General features: G+C 40.1%; 1 protein-coding gene across 1 annotated transcript in view; it reads left to right on the top strand.

The window, feature by feature from the left end:
• LOC121880121 (organic cation transporter-like protein) overlaps nucleotides 1-448 on the top strand; it is a 98,035-nt gene extending 97,587 nt beyond the window's left edge. Inside the window, exon 10 of the mRNA XM_042387179.1 lies at nucleotides 431-448. Coding sequence (XP_042243113.1) covers nucleotides 431-448 — 18 coding nt within the window. The remainder of the gene's footprint in view (nucleotides 1-430) is intronic.
• The last annotated feature ends 12,715 nt before the right edge of the window (nucleotides 449-13,163 follow it).

The following is a 13,163-nucleotide window of genomic DNA, read 5'->3' as shown; positions in this document are numbered from 1 at the left end:
ATGTCTCCGCCGCGCCAATTGTAGATTCTTGCTCAAAACTGGCTGGCTTCTGACGTCACATTTCTAACCCACGAAGCTGATTGGTTGAGACAGCTGTGTTAGAAGCTGGCAGGACGGAGGAGCGGGGTTTGGGGAGTCCGCGAGACAGCAGATTTCTCGACAATGTGGCGGTGAGACGTGACAGTTTAACATGACTGAAATGTAGCTAAAAAAATGTTGTTCTACTTTACTTGTGCCAGAAGTGTCTCATTCCATGTTTGGTTTAATTTTTTTTTAATCTGACTGAATTTTGTGTTTTCATGTGACTAAAATCTGTGCTTACATATAGAAAAAAACAAAAACATGGTTATGTGTGTGCTTAACTGTGTTAATGTATGGTTAAAATCTGAATATACACATGACTAAAATCTGCATTTGAATACACCGGCAGGGGTCGGCAACCTTTTGAACACACTGCCAGTTTTTAACATTTCTACTGCCCTGCATGCTAACTATAATTTTCAATATGCAAGTTATTGTCATGTGTATATTGATAAATAAAGTTTTCATGCATATTTGAAATACACACAATTACATATGAATGGTAAGATATATAATCAAATACTATAAAATGATCTCACCATTTTAGTGTGATCCCTGTCCCTGCCTCCCCTTGCTCAGCGTTGCTATGTCGGGAGTATATCTGGACACCTTACGTTGCACACACCCCTTGGAGTGATCAGTTGTAAGTCGGCACTGCGATGGTGATTGAGGATATTCTTCATGTGTGAAAAAATCTCCTCACATAGATATGTCGATCCAAAGGTTGAAAGCAGTGCGAAGGCAACCTTCTTCATGCAATCAAATTTCTTTGGTATGGATGCCCAACTGCTTAGGATGGAGGCCTCATGATCACTCACAGTCGTTTCAAGTGATTTACGTAGCTCCGTGAACTTTACTACCCATAGTGAAGACGACTTAAAATCGACCAGATGCATCTCCAAGTCCCCAATTTCCATCGACTCAAATAAAGACAAGTCCAAGTCACTCTCCTCAAAGTTTTCAGGTTTAATTAAAAAGGAAAACATTGGGCCAATGTGCTGGAAATCTTGAAATCTGACAGAGAAGTCTGACTTTAGTTCTTGTATATACACTGTTTGTCCTGCACCCTGCAGGCGAAGATTAAGTTCACTGAGGTGTTTGGTGATGTCTGAGAGAAACATATGTTTCACTACTCATTGGTTACCTTCCTTCGGGGTATTTTTGGCCCTTTTCTTTCAGAAAGATCCTGATTTCATCAAAGCATTTCACGAACCGTTCTAAAGCCTTCCCGCAACTTAAACACCTAACACTGGAGTAAACGGGTATGTCTCCACATGCACTCTTCATCTCATCAAGAAAAGACTGGAATTGTGTGTGTGTAAGAGCAGATCGTGCAACTAAAAAAAATATATTAGTTTTTGTCACAGTGACCATTACTTTATTAAGATCAGAGTTTGAAATTCTGGCGCACACATTTTCCTGATGAATAATGTAGTGTAGCTTCAGGATGGAGTGCCCGATTTTATACTCTATTAGCTTGGTAAATCCCCTGTGTTTTCCTACGATAACACGAGCGCCATCAGCTGTAACTGCAAATATAATATTTTTTATATCAACCCCTCTCTCCTCAAAATGACCAATGAACGCTTTAACAATGTCATCTACCTTGGTAGTACCATGCATAGGTCTTAAGCAGCACAGCTCCCCGTGTACCTCCGTGTCACTGTACCTGGCGACAATAGCCAAACATGGTATGTCATTTATATCAAAACTCATCAACAGCAATACAAAACACAGATGCATTTGTTAATGCAACAGTTTGCTGTTCTCTTATATTTGCAGCCATGTCTGATATGCGCCTCTCTACAGTCCTGGCTGCAATAAGCATGTCTTTAATCCTCGAGATGATTGTGTGTTTGTTTGGTAAATCACTAAATAAAGCTTGAGAGCTATTGAGAAAGGCCTCCTTTATATAATCCCCACCAATAATTGGTTTTCCATGTTTAGCAATACAGAGAAACTTTGTAGCTGGCCACATTTGCATGATCTTTGTTTGCTCTCATATTCTTCATAACGCTACTTTGTTTTTCATATCGGGATACTGCCTTCTTAATTGCTCCAGCCTTGTCTGCATTGTCCTTAAATGTCTTCTCATGCTTCGTTTCATAATGTCTATTTACAACATTCTCGCAACACAGAGCACACACAGCTCCAAGAGGGTTGAAACTATCGAACGTCTAATTTGGCTTTCTTGGCAGCTGCCATTGTGGCTACTTAATTATGAGTAGCTTCTGTCACCACGGCTGAAAGTACACTGACCGTGCCTGATGGTCTGAGTAACCAGTGCTACTACCTAGAAATGGAAACTCCCGCAAATAAAAAATCCAGGAGATTGGATACTAATAAAAAGATGATTGTGCAATTTCAATAAAAGTGATGTAAATACATATTCAAAATAATAAAACATATAATTATACTGTACTCCAATTTCTTAGATATAGAAAATATGACGTGACACGGGCTAGAGCTGAGCTCATGTCACAGTTTGTTTATTTGAAATGACGCTATTATTTTTCGATTAAGTAATATGTTTTTAAAATCACTTGGCTTGCCATGGTCGACCCCCGACAGATAAAAAGTGTTAACGTGTGCTTAACTGTGTTAGCGTGTTGCTAAAATGTGATTTTACACGTGGCTAGTCTATGCTTAAATGTGGCTAAAATCTAGTTATATTTGGTTGAACTCTGGACTTACATATTGCTGAAGTCTGTGTTATATATGACTGAAGTTTGTGTTTACATGTGGGCCTGATGTCCATGTTTACGTGCAACTGAAACCTGTATTGAAATGAGAGTGAAATCTGGTCTTACATGTGAGTGAAGTCTATACACTGTATATGAAGCACTGAGTTTCGGCTGGCTTACTATTTACCTTATTTAATATGAGACACTGCAACACCTTCAAGTGCCGTATCCATTTCACAGCAGCATCCCTTTGGACTTTGGGTATAGTTATGGTTGGCCAATTTGTTTCATTTAAGGATAATTTGTATTACAGTTAATGTCATTATTACATATACTGTAATCTTGTATCATAGTGCAGGATATTACGGAAACTGGCTTGGTGGTTATGGCACAAAGTTGTCTAGTATTCGTAATTTTGACGCCTTATGTTTGCCTCGAGAGGCTTTCCAGATGGTCATCTAAATTGATTCGTATGCATGATGGTTCATGAGTGAAGTGTTCACATGTATGGTGGTTCATGAGTGTAGTGTTCACATGTATGGTGATTCATGAGTATAGTGTTCACATGTATGGTGGTTCATGAGTGTAGTATTCACATGTATGGTGATTCATGAGTGTAGTGTTCACATGTATGGTGATTCATGAGTGTAGTGTTCACATGTATGGTGGTTCACACATATATCAAAGTTCATGTGTGTAATGATCTGTACGTGATTTACTCATATGGTCCTTCATGTGTATGATGGTTCACAAATATACAGTAGTTAACGTGCGTGTGTAGTGGTCCACATATTTATTATGATTCAAGTATATGATGGTTCATGTGTAGTGATCCATATATGATGGTTTTTGTGTGTATCGGTCCATATATGATGCTTCATGTGTGAGGTGGAATTTATATGAAGATTCATTGCCTGAGGTCATCTTACGTGGAGTCTCCTGGAAAGGACAAAAGTGTCGGCAGCTTCCATCACTGAGTTTCAGTATGCAAACGATCTCTCGTTGTACACACTGAATGCGTCCTACATTAGATCCTGAACACCTACGAAGGTGCATATACACAATTTAACCTTGAGGTAAACGTACATATGACACAGATTCTGTTACAGCCTGTCCTTGGTTCAACCATGTCTCCACCGTCCACCCAGGTTAACGGCACTACTCCCTCAAATATTAACCATTTCCAGTACCTTGGGTCCCACCTGTCCACCACCGTGGACATCAATGAAGAGTTCCATCATCGGATCAGATGTGCGTCTCAATCCTTTTGTCGTCTACGTACTCGTGTCTTCAGTTATAGGGAGCCGAAATTATCTACAAAGCTGCACGTATATCGAGCAGTGGTCCCACCCACCCTGCTGTATGGCAGCGAGACATGAGTCACATACAGGGGTTCCATGACAAAACCCCAACGGGGTTGTCATTTGTCAACACTAATCTAACCTAACTTAACCTAAATATAAAAGTGTTTTATTTTAAATTTTATATATGAGACTGGGGCTTTGTCCAGTGGGGTTTTATCGGGTCACCTAAACAGGAGATATCTCGAGGTACTTGAGAACTTTCACCAACGTATTCTACATTCCATCCTGCGGGTCCGCTGGGAAAACAAGAGGACAAATGCCAGTAGTCTTGCATACACCAACTGTAAAAGAAACGAGGCTGCCAATATCCATGAACAACTATGCTGGACCAGCCGTGTTACCCACATGGACGACAGTAGACTACCAGAACAGCTACTCGGCAGTCATTTAAACAATGCCAAACGTAATACTGGCGGGAACATAAAAGGTTTAAGGATAGTCTTAAGACAAACCGAAAAAAGTACCAAATCGACTCCTGCACTTGCGAGACGATCGTTCCATATCATAATGTTTGGAGGAGCACCACACGAAGTGTTAATTCTTTCCAGTTAACTCAACTGCAGGGGCGGATCCATGAGGTGTCCTGGAGGTCCGGACCCCCTTTCCATCAGAAAATTCCAATACCTTTACTTTAATGCAGTATTGTACTCAAGCGTGTTTAAATATGAAATGTAATCATTATTGATTTCAGAATATATCCAAATATCAAGTGCACATGGCTTCAAAATAGCCTCGAAATGCCCATGATATTGATGATTTTGGTCAGAGTCCCCCCCCAAAAAAAAATTGGGAAACATACAGAAAAATCCCCAGCTGGGTGGGCTCGCTGTGCTCGCCGTGTTCCCTCACCCACAACTTCTTGGACCCCCCCTTTGGATATTCCTGAATCTGCCCCTGAACTGCATATTGAGGTGAACAAACACTAGCACTGACAAATTGCTGCTGTCACCCTCCCGCACTAGATGTAGCCCTTCCTACGCTCAACACCTACGGATGACACTGCCAATCCCGTGTCAACCTCCTAAGCTACCTCAGAACTCACCAACAAAGATGACATCACAAATTAATCATATCATTCTGTGATTGGTGGATGAATTTTATACTCTATTCCGATTGACAGGAAAGAAGTAGTATTATGGTGGTTTATGTCTCTATTGGTCAATGTATGATGATTCATGTGTGTGGTGGTCCATGTATGATGATTCATGTGTGTAGTGGTCCATGTATGATGATTTATGTGTGTAGTGGTCCATGTATGATGATTCATGTGTGTAGTGGTCCATGTATGATGATTAATGTGTGTAGTGGTCAAATGTATGATGATTCATGTGTGTAGTGGTCCCTGTATGATGATTCATGTGTGTAGTGGTCCTTGTATGATTCATGTGTGTGTATTGGTCCATGTATGATGATTCATGTGTGTAGTGTCCATGTATGTGTTCATGTGTGTGTAGTGGTCCATGTATGATGATTCATGTGTGTGTGGTCCATGTATGATGATTCATGTGTGTAGTGGTCCATGTGATGATTCATGTGTGTGTATTGGTCCATGTATGATGATTCATGTGTAGTGGTCCATGATGATGATTCATGTGTGTAGTGGTCCATGTATGATGATTCATGTGTGTATTGGTCCATGTATGATGATTCATGTGTGTAGTGGTCCTTGCATGATCATTCATGTATGTATTGGTCCATGTATGATGATTCATGTGTGTAGTGGTCCTTGTATGATAATCCATGTGTGTATTGGTCCATGTATGATGATTCATGTGTGTATTGGTCCATGTATGATGATTCATGTGTGTAGTGGTAAATGTATGATGATTCATGTGTGTAGTGGTCCATGTATGATGATTCATGTGTGTAGTGGTCCATGTATGATGATTCATGTGTGTAGTGGTCCATGTATGATGATTCATGTGTGTAGTGGTCCATGTATGATGATTCATGTGTGTAGTGGTCCATGTATGATGTTTCATGTGTGTAGTGATCCATGTATGATGATTCATGTGTGTAGTGGTCCTTGTATGATGATTCATGTGTGTATTGGTTCATATGATTCATGTTTCATGTATGATGTAGTGTGTGATCCATGTATGATGATTCATGTGTGTAGTGGTCCATGTATGATGATTCATGTGTGTAGTGGTCCATGTATGATGATTCATGTGTGCAGTGTCCATGTGAAAGATTCATGTGTGTAGTGGTCCATGTATGATGATTCATGTGTGTAGTGGTCCATGTATGATGATTCATGTGTGTAGTGGTCCATGTATGATGATTCATGTGTGTAGTGGTCCATGTATGATGATTCATGTGTTTAATAGTCCTTGCATGATCATTCATGTATGTATTGGTCCATGTATGATGATTCATGTGTGTAGTGGTCCTTGTATGATAATCCATATGTGTATTGGTCCATGTATGATGATTCATGTGTGTAGTGGTCCATGTATGATGATTCATGTGTGTGTATTGGTCCAGGTATGATGAGTCATGTGTGTATTGATCCATGTGTGTATTGATCCATGTGTGTATTGATCCATGTGTGTATTGATCCATGTGTGTATTGATCCATGTATGATGATTCATGTGTGTATTGGTTAATGTATGATGATTCATGTGTGTAGTGGTCCATGTATGATGATTCGTGTGTGTAGTGGTCCATGTATGATGATTCATGTGTGTATTGGTCCATGTACGATGATTCATGTGTGTATTGGTCCATGTATGATGATTCATGTGTGTATTGGTCCATGTATAATGATTCATGTATGTATTGGTCCATGTATGATGATTCATGTGTGTAGTGGTCCATGTCTGATGATTCATGTGTCTAGTGGTCCATGTCTGATGATTCATGTGTGTAGTGGTCCATGTATGATGATTCATGTGTGTAGTGGTCCATGTATGATGATTCATGTATGTATTGGTTCATGCAAGATGATTTATGTGTGTATTGGTCCATGTATGAGGATTCATGTGTGTAGTGGTCCATGCATGATGATTCATGCGTGTAGTGGTCTATGTGTTGCGGTCCATGTATGATGATTCATGTGTGTATTGGTCTATGTATGATGATTCATGTGTGTGGTGGTCTTTGTATGACGATTCATGTGTGTAGTGGTCCTTGTATGATGATTCCAGGTTGTATTGATTCATGCACGATGATTCATGTGTGTATTGGTCCATGTATGATGATTCATGTGTGTAGTGGTCCATGCATGATGATTCATGTGTGTATTGGTTCATGTATGATGATTCATGTGTGTAGTGGTCCATGTATGATGATCCATGTATGCATTGGTCCACGTATGATGATGCATGTGTGTAGTGGTCCATGTCTGGCGATTCATGTGTCTAGTGGCCCATGTGTGATGATGCATGTGTGTAGTGGTCTTTGTATGACGATTCATGTGTGTAGTGGTCCTTGTATGATGATTCATGTGTGTATTGGTTCATGCACGATGATTCATGTGTGTATTGGTCCATGTATGATGATTCATGTGTGTAGTGGTCCATGCATGATGATTCATGCGTGTAGTGGTCTATGTGTGTAGCGGTCCATGTTTGATGATTCATGTGTGTATTGGTCCATGTATGATGATTCATGTGTGTATTGGTTCATGTATGATGATTCATGTGTGTATTGGTCCATGTATAATGATTCATGTATGTATTGGTCCATGTATGATGATTCAAGTGTGTAGTGGTCTATGTCTGATGATTCATGTGTGTAGTGGTCCATGTATGATGATTCATGTGTGTAGTGGTCCTTGTATGATGATTCATGTGTGTATTGGTTCATGCACGATGATTCATGTGTGTATTGGTCCATGTATGATTATTCATGTGTGTAGTGGTCCATGCATGATGATTCATGCGTGTAGTGGTCTATGTGTAGCGGTCCATGTATAATGATTCATGTGTGTAGTCGTCCTTGTATGATGATTCTTGTGTGTATTGGATCATGCACGATGATTCATGTGTGTATTGGTCCATGTATGATGATTCATGTGTGTAGTGGACCATGCATGATGATTCATGCGTGTAGTGGTCCATGTATGATGATTCATGTGTGTAGTGGTCCATGTATGATGATTCATGTGTGTAGTGGTCCTTGTATGATGATTCATGTGTGTATTGGTTCATGCACGATGATTCATGTGTGTATTAGTCCATGTATGATGATTCATGTGTGTAGTGGTCCATGCATGATGATTCATGCATGTAGTGGTCTATGTGTGTAGCGGTGCATGTTTGATGATTCATGTGTGTATTGGTCCATGTATGATGATTCATGTGTGTAGTGGTCCATGTATGTTGATTCATGCTTGTAGTGGTCTATGTGTAGCGGTCCATGTATGATGATTCATGTGTGTAGTGGTCCTTGTATGATGATTCATGTGTGTATTGGTTCATGCGCGATGATTCATGTGTGTATTGGTCCATGTATGATGATTCATGTGTGTAGTGGACCATGCATGATGATTCATGCGTGTAGTGGTCCATGTATGATGATTCATGTGTGTAGTGGTCCATGTATGATGATTCATGTGTGTAGTGGTCCATGTATGATGATTCATGTGTGTAGTGGTCCATGTATGATGATTCATGTGTGTGTATTGGTCCATGTATGATGATTCATGTGTGTAGTGGTCCATGTATGATGATTCATGTGTGTAGTGGTCCATGTGATGATAATTCATGTGTAGTGATCCATGTATGATGATTCATGTGTGTAGTGGTCCATGTATGATGATTCATGTGTGTAGTGGTCCATGTATGATGATTCATGTGTGTAGTGGTCCATGTATGATGATTCATGTGTGTAGTGGTCCATGTATGATGATTCATGTGTGTAGTGGAACATTTATGATGATTCATATGTTTAATGGTCCTTGCATGATCATTCATGTATGTATTGGTCCATGTATGATGATTCATGTGTGTATTGGTCCTTGTATGATAATCCATATGTGTATTGGTCCATGTATGATGATTCATGTGTGTGGTGGTCCATGTATGATGATTCATGTGTGTAGTGGTCCATGTCTGATGATTAATGTGTAAACTAGGTAACACGGAAATAGAAAACTCAGTTTGTGAAAAAGATCTAGGTGTATTTGTTAGCACCGACTTGAAACCTAGAAAACAATGTATTAGCGTTCGCAACAAGGCAAACAGGATTCTTGGGTTCATATCTAGGTCTGTGAGTAACAGAACTGCTGACGTTATCTTGAAACTTTACCTAGCATTAGTGAGGCCACACATGGATTATGCGGTTCAGTTCTGGTGTCCTTATTATAGAATGGACATAGATTCGTTGGAGAGAGTACAAAGAAGAATGACAAAAATGATCCATAATATTAGAAACCTTCCATATGAAGAAAGACTGAAAAGCTTAGGCTTACATTCATTAGAGAGGCGTAGAGTTAGGGGAGATATGATAGAGGTGTACAAGTGGGTAAGTGGGATTAACAAGGGTAAAATGAAAGATGTTCTGAAGCTCAGTAATAACGAAATAACTAGAACAAATGGCTTTAAATTAGATAAATTCCGATTCAGAAAGGATATAGGCAAGCACTGGTTTGGTAATAGAGTTGTGGATATGTGGAATAGGCTACCGAGTGCTATAGTAGGATCGGGGACGCTAGGGAGCTTCAAGACGAAGTTGGATAGGCACATGGAAGTGCTGGGATGGGTGTGAAAGGGATCTGCCCTGTATGGGCCAGTCGGCCTCCTGCAGTATCCCACTTTCTTATGTTCTTATGTTCTTATGTAGTGGTCCATGTATGATGATTCATGTGTGTAGTGGTCCATGTATGATGATTCATGTATGTATTGGTTCATGCAAGATGATTTATGTGTGTATTGGTCCATGTATGATGATTTATGTGTGTAGTGGTCCATGCATGATGATTCATGCGTGTAGTGGTCTATGTGTAGCGGTCCATGTATGATGATTCATGTGTGTATTGGTCTATGTATGATGATTCATGTGTGTGGTGGTCTTTGTATGACGATTCATGTGTGTAGTGGTCCTTGTATGATGATTCCTGGTTGTATTGATTCATGCACGATGATTCATGTGTGTATTGGTCCATGTATGATGATTCATGTGTGTAGTGGTCCATGCATGATTATTCATGTGTGTATTGGTTCAAGTATGATGATTCATGTGTGTAGTGGTCCATGCATGATGATTCATGTATGCATTGGTCCACGTATGATGATGCATGTGTGTGTAGTGATCCATGTCTGGTGATTCATGTGTCTAGTGGCCCATGTGTGATGATGCATGTGTGTAGTGGTCTTTGTATGACGATTCATGTGTGTAGTGGTCCTTGTATGATGATTCATGTGTGTTTTGGTTCATGCACGATGATTCATGTGTGTATTGGTCCATGTATGATGATTCATGTGTGTAGTGGTCCATGCATGATGATTCATGCGTGTAGTGGTCTATGTCTGATGATTCATGTGTGTAGTGGTCCATGTATGATGATTCATGTGTGTGTATTGGTCCTTGTATGATGATTCATGTGTGTATTGGTCCATGTATGATGATTCATGTGTGTATTGGTCAATGTATGATGATTCATATGTTTAATGGTCCTTGCATGATCATTCATGTATGTATTGGTCCATGTATGATGATTCATGTGTGTAGTGGTCCTTGTATGATAATCCATGTGTGTATTGGTCCATGTATGATGATTCATGTGTGTGGTGGTCCATGTATGATGATTCATGTGTGTAGTGGTCCATGTATGATGATTCATGTGTGTAGTGGTCCCTGTGATGATTCATGTGAGTAGTGGTCCTTCTATGATGATTCATGTGTGTGTATTGGTCCATGTATGATGATTCATGTGTGTAGTGGTCCATGTATGATGATTCATGTGTGTAGTGGTCCATCTATGATGATTCATGTGTGTATTGGTCCAGGTATGATGATCATGGTGTGTATTGGTCCATGTATGATGATTCATGTGTTGTATTGGTCCATGTATGATGATTCATGTGTGTATTGATCCATGTGTAATCCATGTATGATGATTCATGTGTGTAGTGGTAAATGTATGATGATTCATGTGTGTAGTGGTCCATGTATGATGATTCATGTGTGTAGTGGTCCATGTGTGTAGTGGTCCATGTATGATGATTCATGTGTGTAGTGGAGTGGTCTATGTCTGATGATTCATGTGTGTAGTGGTCCATGTATGATGATTCATGTGTGTAGTGGTCCTTGTATGATGATTCATGTGTGTATTGGTTCATGCACGATGATTCATGTGTGTATTGGTCCATGTATGATGATTCATGTGTGTAGTGGTCCATGCATGATGATTCATGCGTGTAGTGGTCTATGTGTAGCGGTCCATGTATAATGATTCATGTGTGTACTGGTCCATGTTTGATGATTCATGTGTGTAGTGGTCTTTGTATGACGATTCATGTGTGTAGTGGTGCTTGTATGATGATTCATGTGTGTATTGGTTCATGCACGATGATTCATGTGTGTATTGGTCCATGTATGATGATCCATGTGTGTAGTGGTCCATGCATGATGAATCATGCGTGTAGTGGTCTATGTGTGTAGCGGTCCATGTATGATGATTCATGTGTGTATTGGTCCATGTATGATGATTCATGTGTGTAGTGGTCCATGTATGATGATTCATGTGTGTAGTGGCCCATGCAATTTAGTTTCTTTAACCTATCCTGATATGGAAGGTTTCTAAGTCCTGGAATTATTTTCGTCATTCTTCGCTGCACCGACTCTAGTGAATTGATATCTATTCTATAATAAGGGCACCAGAACTGAACCGCATAATCGAGGTGCGGCCTGACCCGCACAAGATATAGTTGTAATAAGACCAGTGCACTCTTATTACTTACACTTCTAGATATAAAACCCATACTCTGTTTGCCTTATTTCGAACATTAACGCACTGTTTTCTAGGCCGTAGGTCCGGGCTTACAAGTACCCCTAGGTCTCTTTCACAAGTCGACTTCTTTAGGTTGATGTTGTTAAGGCTGTATACATTGTCAGTACTTGTTCTTCCAATATTGAGTACGCTGCACTTGCTGGTGTTGAATTTCATTTGCCATTTTTCAGACCACCCCTGCAGTTTATTTCGATCCTCCTGTAATGCATTTGCATCCTGCCCTGAATTAATCTGCCGCCCTATTTTGGTGTCATCCGCAAACTTGCTTATGTCACTGCTGATCCCAGTATCTAGATCGTTTATGTAGATTATGAACAAGACTGGGCCTAGTACTGACCCCTGGGGAACCCCACTGGTTACACGGCCCCACTCAGATTTAACACCATCTACGCTGACCCTCTGCGTTCTATCGGTGAGCCATGATTTTATCCAATTTAAAACTTTCCCCTCGATACCATGAGCCTTAATTTTTCTCAGAAGCCTCTGATGCGGTACTCTGTCAAACGCTTTGCTAAAGTCTAAGTAAATAACATCGTAATTTTCGTCATTATCTACTACCTCGAAGACTTTCCTAAAAAACGTGAGCAGGTGTGTTAGACAAGATTTTCCCTTTGTAAACCCATGTTGAGAGTCGTAGATTAATTTTCTTTTCTCTAAATGCGATCGGAGGCTAACTGCTATAATTGATTCAAGAAATTTCCCCACCACTGACGTCAAACTAATCGGCCGGTAATTAGACGCTGATGCTCTGTCTCCCTTTCAGAATATGGGTACTACATTTGCCTGTTTCGACATGTCTGGCACAACTCCTGTGTCTAATGATTTTGTAAATAAATTTACGAGGGGTCCGCTAATCTGTTCCCTACACTCTTTCAAGATTCATGTGTGTAGTGGTCCTTGTATGATGATTCATGTGTGTAGTGGTCCTTGTATGATGATTCATGTGTGTAGTGGTCCTTGTATGATGATTCATGTGTGTAGTGGTCCTTGTATGATGATTCATGTGTGTAGTGGTCCTTGTATGATGATTCATGTGTGTAGTGGTCGATATAAGATGTTTTTTATCAGGGTATAGT

Source organism: Homarus americanus, unplaced genomic scaffold (genome assembly GCF_018991925.1).
Source record: "Homarus americanus isolate GMGI-L3 unplaced genomic scaffold, GMGI_Hamer_2.0 scaffold30108, whole genome shotgun sequence".
NCBI classification, from domain to species: domain Eukaryota; kingdom Metazoa; phylum Arthropoda; class Malacostraca; order Decapoda; family Nephropidae; genus Homarus; species Homarus americanus.
Note: the sequence above shows the minus strand (reverse complement) of the source record. Positions and strands in the feature narration are given on the sequence as shown.